Source organism: Typopeltis vanoorti, chromosome 16 (assembly GCF_054136105.1).
Source record: "Typopeltis vanoorti isolate ZY-2024b chromosome 16, IOZ_Tvanoo_1.0, whole genome shotgun sequence".
In the NCBI taxonomy this organism is placed as follows: domain Eukaryota; kingdom Metazoa; phylum Arthropoda; class Arachnida; order Uropygi; family Thelyphonidae; genus Typopeltis; species Typopeltis vanoorti.
This window is the reverse complement of record NC_143564.1, coordinates 59,661,443-59,676,957: the sequence shown is the minus strand read 5'-3', so window position 1 is coordinate 59,676,957 and position 15,515 is coordinate 59,661,443. Positions and strand designations below refer to the sequence as shown.

The 15,515-nt window shown below is 36.1% G+C and overlaps 1 protein-coding gene across 1 annotated transcript in view; it reads right to left on the bottom strand.

The window, feature by feature from the left end:
* muskelin (muskelin 1) overlaps positions 1–15,515 on the bottom strand; it is a 411,065-nt gene that overhangs the window by 316,943 nt on the left and 78,607 nt on the right. Inside the window, exon 6 of the mRNA XM_090406668.1 lies at positions 3,795–3,932. Within this exon, the coding sequence (XP_090262794.1) occupies positions 3,795–3,932 (138 nt within the window). The remainder of the gene's footprint in view (positions 1–3,794; positions 3,933–15,515) is intronic.

Below are 15,515 nucleotides of genomic sequence, written 5' to 3'. Positions count from 1 at the left end.
TGGAAAATTCATGACCACAGTAATAAGTTTTAATAAGTAAATATTTCATCCTAAGTATCAAAGGCCATCACAGTACAGTTAATTCAAACAATACTAACATACAGTTAGGGTGCATGATTGCAATGGAATCCCAATATGCATGCAGTAACGTGTTATAGAATTAAATTAAAATATATCTGGAGGGGGAAAAAAATAATTACATTAAAATAAGATAACATATATAAAAATTATTATTGTACACAATTTTGTATGACAATTTCCCATATTTTAGGAATAGCAAGAACTTCATTACGGTTTAGATTTGGTCTGTGAAGTAGGGCTTCAGCACTTTCTTCATATAAACATTCATGTTTATATAAAGATCTATGTAGAAGTTTGGTCTTTTTCCAATGGATCCATGTTGTGCAAGGTCAGATTTCAGCAGTTTGATAAGACAGATATGGTCTTGATGTCCTGAAATGCATTTATGAACAGATCTACCTGTCTGTCCATAGTAAGACAATTTACAGGAGCATGGAACCTCGTACACACCAGGTAGCATCAGAGGTGAGAGTTTGTCTTTAGGAGAAAGTAACAAGTTATGGATCTGGTTGATTGGTTTGTAGGTAGTAGCAAATTTTTATTTCTTCATAATTTATGAAAGACGCTCGGAGATGCCTTTGACATAAGGTATGGGAATCCTATGGGCTTGTTCTTGTCTAGGTTGATGTGGGGAAGTGACTGATGATTTTTTGAGTTGTTTTAAGATTATATCCATTTAGTATGGCTGTATTTTTGATTATTTCCAATACTTTGTTCAGAGATTCTTCAGAGGAGCAGAATCTGTGTGCTCTGGTTACTAATGATTTAATGATGCCAAATTTTGGAGATGGACAATGCGATGAGCAAAAGAATTGTGACTGTAGCGACCAGAAAATGTTGGGTTGTGATAGACAGAAGTGGAGATGGAACCATCGTCTTTTTTTTTTTTTGGATGTCTAAATCCAGAAAAGAGATAACCTGTAGAGATTCTTTTTCTAGCGTGAATTTGATGCGAGGATGAAGAAGTTTATTTTATCTAGAAACAGGTGTAGTTCTTGTTCGGAATGACACCAGACAACAAAGACGTCATCAACATATCGTAGTCAAATTTTTGGTTTGGGTTTAAATGTGAAAATTTTTTCTTCGAGGTATACTATTGAAGCCAATAGACTTCGTTTCGAAATAGCCAAAATAATCTATGATGCCAAACCTTCGGATTTGAATACCCCACCATCAGAATTGAAAGTTCTTACCTCCTTAAAACATAATAAGAACATAATCATCAGGGAGCTGACAAGGAAAATACCACTGTAGTTCCAGATACCATATCAAATGACCAAAAAATGAATTTACTACTCCGAGAGTGAAATACATATGCCCAACTTGATTATGATCCTATAAAAAGACAGCTCAAGAAACTGAACAAGCTACTAGATGGAACTATTTCCTTAGATCAAGAAACAATAAAAAAACTCAGGACATACCATGCTAGGCCTCCTAGAATATACGGTCTACCTAAACTCCACAAGAATAAAGTTCCACTAAGACCTGTCGTGGATTCTATTGGCAGACTGACTTACAAATTATCAAGATTTTTATCTAACCTTCTTCATCCTCTCATAGGGCTCAGTATCTTCGATTAAAAATTCCACAGAGTTTCATGCAAAAATAAAAGACATTCAACTGTTGGAAACTGACATGCTAATTAGCTTCGACATTGTCTCCCTCTTCACTAACATGCCCCATAAGGAAACGATAGACTTACTAACTTAGAAATTCCCATCTAGCATTGTCGAATTATTCAAATTTGTTATTACATCTGGATACTTCACCTGGAAAGAGAAAATTTACAAGCAAGAGAAAGGAACAGCAATGGGGTCCTCCCTTATCAAGTAACTTAGCCAATGTCTTTCTAGAACACACCTGGAAGAAAAAATTTTCACGTTTAATCCTAAACCAAAAATCTGGCAATGATACGTTGATCAAAAATCCTTGCTGTCTGGGGTTATTCTGAACAAGAACTACACTTGTTCCAAGATAAAATCAACCTTCTTCATCCGCACATCGAATTCACGCTCAATAAAGAATCTCCACAGGGTATCTCCTTCCTGGATGTACAAATCCAAAAAAAAAGATGGTTCCATCTCCATTTCTGTCTATCGCAAGCCAACATTTTCAGGTCGCTACATTCACAATTCTTCTGCTCATCGCATCGTCCATCTCAAAAATTTGGCATCATTAAATCATTAGTAACCAGAGCACACAGATTCTGCTCCTCTGGAGATTCTCTAAACAAAGAATTGGAAATAATCAAAAATACAGCCATACTAAATGGATATAATCTTAAAACAACTCAAAAAATCATCAGTCACTTCCTCATATCAACCTAGACAAGAACAAGCCAATAGGATTCCCATGCTTCTTCTGTCAAAGGCATCTTCAAACGTCTTTCATAAATTATGAAGAAATATAAACTTACTACTACCTACAAACCAATCAACCAAATCTATAACTTGTTACCTTCTCCTAAAGACAAACTCTCACCTCTGATGCTATCTGGTGTGTATGAGGTTCCATGCTCCTGTAAATTGTCTTACTATGGACAGACAGGTAGATCTGTTCATAAACGCTTTTCAGGACATCAAGACCATATCTGTCTTATCACACTGCAGAAATCTGGCCTCGCACAACACAGAGTTGAAAACCCAAACCATAAGATCCATTGGAAAAAGACCAAACTTCTACATAGATCTTTATATAAACATGAACGTTTATATGAAGAAAGTGCTGAAGCCCTACTGCACAGACCAAATCTAAACCGTAATGACATTCTTGCTATTCCTAAAGTATGGGAAATTGCCATACAAAATTGTGTAAAATAATAATTTTTTATACGTTATCTTATTTTAATGTAATCTATTTTTTTTCCCTCCAGATATATTTTAATTTAATTCTATAACACTTTACTGCATGCATATTGGGATTCTATTGCAATCATGCACCCTAACTGTATGTTATTCCACGTATTGTTTGAATTAACTGTATTGATGATTCCTTTGATACTTAGGATGAAATATTTACTTATTAAAACTTATTACTGTTGTCATTATGTGTGTTTGTTTAGTCTTGTAATGACTTCTATGGAGTCCTCTGAATTTTTTTCATTTAATCCTGTGTGAAAGAGTGTCCAAAGCATGGTCGGCAAGTCCTGACTTGCCATAACAATAGTCACAAATGTATTTTTCATGTTCCAGACAGAGACATCAACATATCTTCCTGTCAATCCACAGCAAGCTAAGTCACAAGTACCAGGCACATCATGTACTCCTGGATGTGATCAAGGATATTGTTTTTCCTCAGGTGAATAGATGAGGGTTGCTAATTTAATATACAGAATGAATTTGGTATGAAGCTTATATTTATTAAACGCTCTAGATATCTTTTCAGATGAACCCTGAATATACAGGATGGTAACAGTCTTGCTGTGGTCTTGTGTAGTAGAGAAATAGGGGTAATTGGGGGACATTTAGTATTTTAGCTATTTTTCGGTGATGAGAGAGGAAGTCATAAAAAATCAGAAATGAAATTCACCATAAATAGTTCAATAAATTATCTATGCATTGTTCTAATAAAGTGACTTCTTAATTAATTAAAAAAACTTCAGAGCACAGATAATAAAATCTTTCAAAGGTTATCTCAAATCTATTAAAAAAAGGAGAGGCTAAATCCTCAAACAATTATTCAAAAATAAACTATGGGATAAGAATACTTACCAAGAGTTTATGGAGATTAGTTAGAAGAGCATCTTCCAACTGAACTCTTGTACGCTTTTGTAGTGATTCAAATGCTTCAATATAGTTATGCTGCCGGAAGTGTTTCAAACATAGTCTGATTGCTTCACGTTCCCTATACTAAAAATTAAGCAAAAAAACAATTTACATCATTTATATAATCTCAGATAATAATAATATCATAAATGAGATAGGAATTTTACGAGTACCAACTAGTGGTTACTGGTTATGGTGAATATATAGTATTTAAAAGTACAAGGGTAACTTGAAATTTGCAAAATCTGACAGTTCGATTATACTAATAACAGCATTAGGACACTATTATATAACAGCCGATCACTATAGCACAAACTCCTCGAGACCAGAGCCATAGTTCATTATAATGCAAGGTTCACTGTAGTGAATTTAGGATGAAAACAATTATGCCGCACTCTATTTCAATGAAACAAAGGAAATTGCTAGAAATAAAACAGAAATCACAGGAAATCATCAGAAACAGAACAAAAGAAATCATGAGAAATAAAGCAAATCATAGGAAATAATACAAAAGAAATTAAAAACATAAAGAACCAGCAGAAATCACCAGAAACAGAACAAAAGGAATTGTGAGAAATAAAAGAAACCAGAAAAAATGTAAAGGATATTTTAAAATCTTTATCAAGAACTGTGGTAAAACTTCATCTTTACATGTCAAAGTTTGTTTCAGCATTGCAATTATCCCCTAAGTTGTATTTACAATTTTGTTATATTGCCCTTGAACTTCAATTTTCAGTCTACTGAAACTCCAAAATCCCTAGCCTGATCAACTTCTTTTAACATAATCCCACCAATATAATACGACATCATAATCACACCAAAGTGCATGACTTTACATTTACTGACAAAGAAGTGACATTTTCCCATGCCCACAATTTCAGTCTATTGAAATCATTCTGCAAGTGTATAATATGATCATTTATATAATCTCAGATAATAATCTCATATCAGGAGCATTCCTGATTATCCTACCTATCTTTCAATCATCAGCAAATAGCCGTACGTCACTTGTCAAATCCTTCCCAATGTCATAAATGCACAGACTGAATAACAGTGGACCAAGGACTGATCCTTGTGTTATACCACCAGTTACCTTAAATTTTGCAGATTCATCCCCCCCCCCCATATACCACTTTTTGATATCTGTGAGTCAGCCCTCTTATCTATGCTAATGTTTTATAATCCAAACCCATCTTCCCCATTTTATGCAAGTCTTCCATGCTGTATTCTGTCAAAAGCCTTAGCAAAATCCAAAAGTATCCATTCCCCATGTCTAGCTCAATTGTAACATTATTAGAGAATGTGAGCAAGTTGCTTAAACATGTACTTTCCTTAGTAAATCTATGCTGTTCATTGCAAAGTAAATTCCTTGTTTCTGAATGCGAGACCTAACCAACTTTTCCAAAATCTTCACTACTCTTCACTTCACTATCACTTCTAAGCGATAGTGAAGAGTGAAGGTCAAAGGAATAGCCAGTTCAGCTGAACACTTTTAGCATTCATGCTGATATCCCATTAGTCCTTATCAGCAAAGTCTTATTCAATTTGCTAAAAAGCTCTAGTATCTCCTCACATACCCGAGTTTCTTCATCCAATAAAGAGGTAGCAGCGAACTCAATGTTGCATACACCAGGTTGATAGCTTTTAGCAAAATAGGTACTCATTAGTCATCCTCACACCATCTGCATTCAGTCAAGTTATTCTTTCATATTCATTCTTTCTTTTACTTGCATCATAACAATAGAATTCTTTAGGGCTGTCTTTAGCTTGCAGAGACAATTTCTTTTCATATTCAGACTTAGCTTTCCATATAACAGTTATGACTCTTCAGGCCTGCTCCTTATAATTTTCATAACCGACATCATCCTTATACACACAGTATTCCTTCCACATCATCCTTTTCTTCCTAATCTCTTGCTTAATAAGATTAAACATACATTTCACTCCTATCCTATCATTCTTTGAACTCTAGGGACACATTCCAATACTGCATCATTTAGGTTTTTTTTTTAAATGCTACTTGTGCACTGTCAATATACTTCCCATTCAACAACTGATACCATGTCAGAGAAACCAGTATACCCTTCAGTTGATCATAATTTCATGCTTTGTAGTTGAGTATATAACCTTTTCTAAATGGAACATTTATAAACACTTCGTCACTTCCCAAGTGAATACTGCATGATCCATCACTATCTGGTGGCAGAATAGTTATGTCTTTAATTGAAACCCACCTCTGACAATAATCAAATTTAACATTCTTTGACCTCAAGTTCCTTCTGTGACATGCTGCTTGAGAAAGTTGTCTTGCAACAGCTCAATAAATTCAGTTTCATTCTTTTCATGAGATTCTACTGCTACCCAATCATCATCATCATCAAATTCCTGCCATGTACCCTTCAAGGGGTGTACAGGATATGACAGTACTACATGAAAAAATTACATCATTACTAACTTCCTATCTACAATTTTCCTCCAAATCAGTCTGTTACTTGTCAAGACTCCAACATTATCAGATCTTATATTTCTATCATCTAAGGCACTTTGTACCGTATCAATCCACCTATATCTTGGTCTTCCTCTGGGTCGTTTTCCTGCCAACCTGGCAGAGAACACTTGTTTTGCTAATCTTTCCTCTCCCATTCTATTTAAGTGACCATACCATCTGAGATTAGCTCTGCTAATGCATTCCTGGATGCTGACAATGTCAAGTTCTTTCCTAATATCCTCATTTTTAATATGATATTGCCATTGATGCCATCTGTTCATGCCTCTAATCTTTCTCAGGACTCTCATATCTGCGGTCTCTAGGCTTTGGTCAAGTGTTTTACTTCTGACCCAGCTCTCAGATCCATAAGTTAAAACTGGTTTGAACACAGTCTTGTATACAGCTAATTTAGTGTTCCGACTAATTTCTTATTCCATATGAATTTATTCAATTGACTTCCCACGAAACCAGCTTTGCTGATTCTGTTGTCTATTTCTATATTTAGTTTACCATCTTCAGTAAAAATTGTGCCTAAGTAGCTGAAATGTTTTACTTGTTCCACAGGTTCTCCATTCACAGCACAGTTGACATTTTCAATGATTCTGCCTATTTTCATTGTCTTTGTCTTTTTATTGCTGACCTTCATACCATATCTATTACAACAGCTATTCAATTTAGTCAGAGAATCTTGCAGACTTGTAGCGGATTTATTTAGAAGTATAACATCATCCGCATAAAGCATAGAGCTGACATTAACATCTCCAATTTTGATATCAGGTTTAATACCACATTCCTTTATAATGTGATCCATATAGATAATGAATAACAGAGGGGATAATGTACATCCTTGTCTCACACCAGATTTAACATTAAACCATCTTCCTGTACTTCCTTCAATTCTAACTGCTGACTCACAACTCAAATAAAGACTAAGTATTGCTTGATATAATGCCCCATTGACACCATATAACTGCAGCGTATTGAACAGCTTCTCTCTTGGCACCTTGTCATATGCCTTTTCCAAATCGACAAAACTTAAATACAGATCTTTGTTATATTCCCATGCTTTCTCGACTATTTGTCGTAAAGTGAAGATCTGATCCTGACAGCCTCTATATGACCTGAATCCAGCTTGTTCTTCACCAAGCTTTTCTTCCACAATTCTTCTCAACCGTTTCTCAAGTATACTTGCATAGATCTTGCCAGGAACACTCAGTAGGGAAATACCTCTGTAATTCTCACATTCAGTTTTATTTCCCTTTTTATATATGGGTACTATGAGAGCTCTACTCCAATCATCGGGAATTCGTCCCTCTGTCCAGGCTTTCTGAACTATGCAGTGCAGCCACTGTAAGACTCTTATACCACCATACTTCAGCATTTCTGGTCGAATATCATCTACTCCTGCTGCCTTTCCACATTTCAAGCCTTTGATGGCTTTTTCTACTTCAAGTATGGATAAGTATTCCTGACTGCATGCCTGGTCAGTGTTTTTTATCACTATGCTGTCATCACTGCTTGTTTCATTTAGCAGTTTTTCAAAGTAATTACTCCATACTTCAAGGATATCTTTTTCTCCTGTTTTCATTTCACCTTTATCATCTCTAATTCCTTTTACAGCACTCTTTCCTCCATTCCTAAGCTCCTTCAATAACCTCCAGAATATTTTGCCACCTTCTTGATATTTATTTTCTATATTCTTGCCAAAGTCCTCCCATGACTTTTGTTTAGCTAGTTTTACACACTGTTTAGCTTTCTTACATTTGTCTCTGTATTCTGTAAGAGTAAAAGCTGACTTATTTGCCAGGAACTTTTGATATGCTTTCTTCTTTTCTTTCACTGCCTCTTTAACTTCCTGTGTCCACCAGGGAGTTCTGATTTTTTTATCCTTGCACACAACCTCACCACATGCCTCTCTGGCAGAATCAATCAATGTTTCCTTCAGAGTTTGCCACTGAATCTCCAAGGTTTGATTCCTGTTCTCAAACTCTTTCATTTTCTTTTCAATAATATTTCTGTATTTTAGTCTACAGTTCACATCTGAGAGCTGCACAACTTTTATTCGCTTTAAAACTTTCTTACATGTTATTCTTTTCAATATGAAATTCAATTTTATCCTGCTCAAGACTAAATAGTGATCACTTCCAATTTCAAATCCTCTGTACACTCTGGTCTCCTGCACCAGGGAGAAAACATCACTATCAACAATAACATAGTCAATGAGACTTTTCTTATTCCTTGCCTCTTCTCTCCATGTGAATTTGTGCACATTTTTATGTTGGAACATGGTGTTAGTAATAACCAGTCCATGTCCTGAGCAGAAATCCAACAGATATTTGCCATTATTATTAGCTTTGCTCTTTTCTCCAAATTTTCCCAAAATATTTTTGTATGTCTCACAATCATTTCCTACTCTACTATTTAGATCCCCAACAAGGACCAACTTTTCCTTTTTCATTGTGTCAGTTGCTTTTTCTAAAGCCTCAAAAAATTCCTCCACTTCTACCTTAGTAGAACCTTCTGTGGGACCATAGGCACAAATAAGTCTCATTGTCCAGTTCCCCATTCTCATATTTGCCCACATTACTCTACTTGAGACTGACTGCCATTCAAGAAGATTAGCCTCATATTTTGTGTTGAATACTATGGCTACTCCTTCTTTTCCTTGATTGTCATTGCCTGAATATAACATTTTGTATTTATTGCTCAGAAAGATCTCACCAGTTTTGGTCTTTTTTGTTTCAGTCACCCCTATTATGTTGATCTGGTACTTATCTAATTCCTCAGCTAGCTCCATTTCTTTGTCATTCAGGCTTCTTACGTTGATAGTACCGATCTTTAACTCTGGTAATGTTGAGCTGGGGTTTGTTTTCAGATTTGTTCCAGTAGCTGACTTTTCGTTGTTCGCCCTGGTTCCCTGGCGAAAACAACGGGGGCCTTGTTTAACCGGGCGACGCCCCAGCCGGCATGAAATTTTGTCATGTTGTACCATCATTTTTTATTTTGGTTTAACCAATAGGAACACAATTTGGTCGGCTAAATCCCAAATTGCCAGCCCATCCTCGTTCATTCAGTATCAAAGTAGATACCCAACAGGGTGCACCACGAGAAGGTGAGGATTGGACATTAGGTCAGAAGCCCTGGTCGGTTCTCCGCATTCCTTTAAAGGCTATGTGGAGGTCTCCTCTCAGTTATACAGCTTTGACCCTTAAGCACCCTGCTACCCAATCAATGTTTGGATAATTAAAGTGCCCCCCCCCACCACAATGATTAATCTTTTTGCACCCATTGTCTTTATTTTGTGATGCATTTCTTCATCACTAGCAATTGATTACTAGGTCAGTAACATTCTTAATAGCTTAAGGAAATTACAACGTACAATAGAATATACATTGAAATAAATTTTAATACACTTCCAATATTTCGGCAACGTCGCGTTGCCATTATCACAGAAACTTAAATACAAGACATGTGCATGCAAGCACAACACACAGTAAATGAGGAATGAAGCAGGAAGCTATTCTTTCTCCTAAAAGTCCTGATGGTGCCCCCTAGCAGGCAATGTTGGTATTATTGGCTGTTTGGGCTGAAGGTCTTCTGATGTAGGTTTCCCAAATTTGGGGCAGTCTCATGCAACCAAATTTGTTTAGGATTGGATTGTTTCTTAGGACTGAGGCTGATTCCATAAATAGCCTTTCGTATTTGAATTTACTACGGTGTATTATCATGGCTTTCTTTCACTACATTCTATGGCGGGAATCTAGCGCATGGTCTGCAAGACCAGAGTGACTGTATTGGTGAAACCGGATGTAGTCCTTGTGTTCTGAAATTATGATATTAGCTGTCCTTCCTGTTTGACCAAAGTAGAACAGCTTACAGCTGCAAGGGACTTGGTATACACCAGGTAGGTCTGGGGGGGGGGGTGGAGGTTGGTCTTTAGTGGAGCAGATAAGGGATGCCAATTTTTTATAAGGTCTGTAACAAAAAGTTAGGTCATGTTTTTTTAGGATTTTTGTAATTTTTTCCAAGGTGCCTCAGATATAGGGAATGGTGATGGATTTAGAGTAATTCTTGTTGCGAAGGGGGGGGGGGTATTGGTTTCAATATGTTTTGGATTTTTTGGGGGGGTAGCCAATGGCTAAGAAAGTGTTAAAAATGTGGTTTAGTTCTGTGGTTAGGGCACTGTCATTTGAACAGATAAGTTTAGCCCTGTTGTGTAGTGTTGTCTTAATGACTCCATATTGTTGTGGGTGGGTGTGTGGGTGGTGGTGGTGGGGGGGGGAATTGCTGGCAAATGTATCTGTCTGTATGGGTGGATTTTCTATAAACTGAGAAAACAAAGGTTCCATCAGGCTGGCAGGTGACTAGTGTGTGTCTAAGAAAGGAAGGCAGTTGTTTTTTTTCCTCTTTCAGGGTGAACTTGATTCTGGGGTGTTGGTTGTGTTAGGAAGGTGTGGAGTGCATCAGAGCCATGTGGCCAAATAGCAAACACATCATCAACATAGCGAAGACATATGGTTAGTTTTTGTGGGGCAGAGTTTAAGGCTTTCTCTTCAAAAGTCTCCATATAAAAGTTGGTCAAGGGTGGGGAGAGTGGAGAACCCATGGCTTGTAGAATTTTCCTTGTAGCTTGAGTTCATTGTGAACTGAAATAGGGCTGTGATATCGGGAGGAAATTTAGTTTGGATTAGCTCTAAAGATTCTTTGAGTGGGACATTTGTGAATAAGGAGAAGACATCAAAACTAAACATTATGTCAATGTGTTTGAGTGTAAGGTTTTCTATGCTGGCTTTGAAGTGGGCTGAGTTTTTTTGTGTGTGAAGGTGTGTTGCCAGTATAGTGTGTGTGAGAGCTTTTGTTTAGCTAGTTTGTATGTGGGGGAATCAATGGCATCCACTATGGGACGTAATGGCACATTTTCTTTATGTATTTTTGGGAGTCCATATATATATATATATATATATACACATATACATGGGGGTGGGGGTATGGAGTTAAACGGTTTCAATTTAACAATAGAGCATTCAGCTTACCTATGTAATCCTTTTGGTTAAGCAATACTGTGGAGTTTCCTTTATCTGCTTTGGTGATTATTATTTCCTTGTTTTTCTTTAATTCTAGTAGAGCTTTAATTTCTTTACTGGGCATGTTAGTTTTTGGTGGATTTGCTTTGATCAGAACACAAGTCACATCCAGTCTAATATCATTGGCGACAAGGTTTGGAAGGTGTCGTATCCAGCATTCAATTCGTATCATAATATCTTCAGCAGGTATTCTTCTGGGTGCAATGGTGAAGTTGTGGTCACATGAGAGAGCGTCGAGTGCTTCAGGTTTCACACTAACTGACGAAAGGTTGACTACCGTATTGGTAGGAAGTTGTGGTTTCGAGTTTGAGTTCTTTTTTAAATTTTCAAATTTTTTGATGTGTCGTTCCCATACTGTTTTAAATTCTTTGTCCGCAGCAGTGCACAAGATGTCGTATATTTGGGAATAGACCAAATCTTGTGGTTTAAGGTGCTGGAAAGCTCATCTTCGAGTGCCTGGATAGCTGAGTTAGCGTCACACAGGTAACGGCAAGTAGCGACGATTTGTTCCCTGAGCAAAGCTTGGCTGGCACGGTTATAAATACAGAGAGCCTTTTGGGAAACGAAACGGTGCTTGAATTTGACACAGTTCAGGATTACCTGGTTATCCTGGCAGCGTTTTAGGAAGCGAGACGATTCAGTTGTCTTGATAGCTTCAACTTCATTTTACCCTAATGTCAGGCCTTACGTCCTTGTTTACTGTGTGTTGTGCTTGCGTGCACGTCTTGTATTTAAGTTCCTGTGATAATGGCAACGTGACGTTGCTGAAATATTGGAAGTGTATTAAAATTTATTTTAATGTATATTCTATCGTATGTTGTAATTTCCTTAAGCTATTTAGTGAGAATGTATAACCAACGTCTAAGCCTTTCCACGAGAATTAGGTCAGTAACAAAACTAAAGGATGCCCTATTAGATTCTTGTTAGACTCTACTCTCCATTAGTTATCACACTAATATCATGTGTTAGATAAATGTATTCACAAGAATATAGTAATTTTATTAATGCAAATATTTCGACCAAAAACTAACTGATCATCATCAGCATAATCACAAGGTGAGGCTAGAACAAAGAATGTTAATCCTATTCACAAAGCTTAACTACGTGCCAGATGACATCCAATGGGTGGTTACAATAAATTAAGATTACAATTAAGGACCAAATTTTAAATTAAGTGATTTAAAATAAAATTTGATGTAATCGGATAATGGAATGACACACCATCATATTAAATTTAAAATAAATAAATAAAATAAAATAATAATTAAAACGACTCTCCCACAAATCTTGGCAATAGAGAGACAGTCATTCTGATTTAAATTTGGGCAGCAGAAGAGACATTTGGTAAGTCGCTCAGCTCTGTAAATAGGATTACATTCTTTGTTCTAGCTTCACCTTGTGATTATGCTGATGAACTAGAAACTAACTGATGATGATGACCAGTTAGTTTCTAGTTGAAATAGTTGTGGTAATAAAATTACTATATTCTTGTGAATACATATGTTTAATAAATATTATCATACCACAAATTCCATTAAAATTTCATCTGATATGATTAGCATCATGCTCCTTCCTTTCCAATTCTGTCTATCCTTCCTAAAAATACTGTACCCTTTATATTTGATACCAGTTAGTATGATTCTGATAGCCAGGTCTCACTAATGGCTTCAATTTCAGGTCTTAACATATTGATAAGGCAACAAACTCTAATCTTTTGTTTCTCATACTCCTAGCATTCATGTATATACATAATAAACTACCTGCATGAATTTTTGTGTACTCTTGTCTGCAGTCCGCATGACACAGTTGGACAACTTGCAGATCTCTGTTCTTATCTAGTGTCTTAATTATACAAACATCTCTGCATATGCTTGACAGGTCTAAACCATATTTGTTTTCTCCTCATAATCATTCCCATGAAAATGCCCATTCCCATCATTAACACAGTTACATAAAATACTCTTATACTTAGATTCTCACCATTCCTCCCAACATTATTTAGTTTCTCTGACTCTGTGTTAAGTTTTATACCAATTAATTACTTCTGCATTACTTCAACCTGAGAAATACTTTTTTTTAACAATAAACTATACTCTTAGAATAAAGGATGCCAAGAAATCATATTCTTGTTTAAACCCAAGTGTACGCAAACAAAGTTTGTACATGAAGTATATTCACAACTGGGCTACATGTATATAGAGGCTAATGGGAAGGACTACTATCCAGACTGGTTTCGACCTTTATTGAGGGTATGTTTAAGTGCAGGAATATCTCTCCAAAAACTTTCAGTGATCTACAAGATCACACTAAATCTCACTGAGTGACCCTAATGGATCACTACTAAACTCATTACTCCTGACCTGAATCACTCCAGGACAGAAACTCAGTGGTGGTTCCACACAGTGATAGGTAAAAACCAGCCATCGAGTAAAACTTCTCTGCTCTTCCCAGCAAGCAAGCAAACTCAATGGTGAACATCATTAAATGTCACCAGTAGTAGCCAGATCCAAAGATATACCAAAGCTGAAGTAATGCAGAATTCATATAATACTCATATATGAATATGAAGTAGTGAAAAGGTGTAATACCTTATTATTAAATTACTCTGCATAAGGTAAGGATGTTGAACGTTTTTTTCACTTGGTAATATTATAAATTAAAGATACCAAGAAATAAAGGTTGAAACCGGTCTGGGAAGTGGCCCTTCCCATAATGCATAGCATTATACATGTCCAAAAGGGGGATGTGCCTTGTATTATAAAGGCAACTGATGTGAAGTCATTAATTTCTATATACAAGTAACCCAGTTGTGAAGATACTTAACAGGCAAACTTCGTTTGTTTACACTTGGATAAAGAATTAAACAAGAATATCATTTCCTGGCATCTTTAATTTAATTTATAATCAAGTGAGGAAACTTTCAACAAAATATATTCTTGTTTTCACTCCACCATTTTAACCAAAGTGTATTATTGGCACAGGTAGCTTGAGCAGAAAAACATATCCACTCTCCAACCAACAGCCTCTATGTTTATATTTCAATGTGGGTATGAATCTTTATGAATGTCATAAGGTGGTAGTAAAGTTCATTATCCTGTTTGAAAATACCATCCCACCTATTCGAGCTGACTAAAGTGGCATGAAAATAGTTCTATGTCTGGTCTCTAGATTGGATTTCGGATAATCTAGCCTTTGGCTCACCAAAGTACTGATCCTAATGTAACACAGATTTCCCACTCAAGAAAGGTTCTATTCACATTATTTAAAAAAAAAAACAGTTTGAACATGAAATTTCTTCATGACTAAGATACTCATGCACAGCAAATTACTGATGTCACATCAAGTTATATGACATAATGTACATCTTTGCTCATGCGTGTATAACACTATGCATTATGGTGAGATTCACTGCTCAGACCAGTTTATCTTTCTTGACATCTTATCTGTGGGAGCTGAACCATTAAAATAGTAGGAGCTATTTATTCATCAAGTTATATGACATAATGTACATCTTTGCTCATGCATGTATAACACTATGCATTATGGTGAGATTCACTGCTCAGACCAGTTTATCTTTCTTGACATCGTATTTGTGGGAGCTGAACCATTAAAATAGTAGGAGCTATTTATTCAGAAGTCAAATTTTTATAGAAACAGCAAACATATACTGAATTCTATATATATTCTACTCTATATACAAGTAACATATTCTATATACATACAAAAATCAACAAGCATAATACCATATTATTACAATATTCTGAATAAGAGATAACTGTAGAAAGTTTTGTAAGAAGAAATATAACTCGGCCATTGAAACAGAACTCAAGTGTCTCGATGAATTAAAGATGTCAACAAATTATATTCTAGGTTTCAGCCTTTATCCATAAGCAAATATAGTTTGCATGTGAAGTAACTTCATGACTTGGCTACTTGTATACACAGGCTAATGACTTCACATCAATTGCCTTAGTATCTCATAATGCAAAGCACATATCCTTTCAGACAAGTATAATGCTATGCATTATGGGAAGGGCCACTACCCAGACCAGTTTCAACCTATATTGAGGTCTCATCGGCGGGAGCCAAACCAAG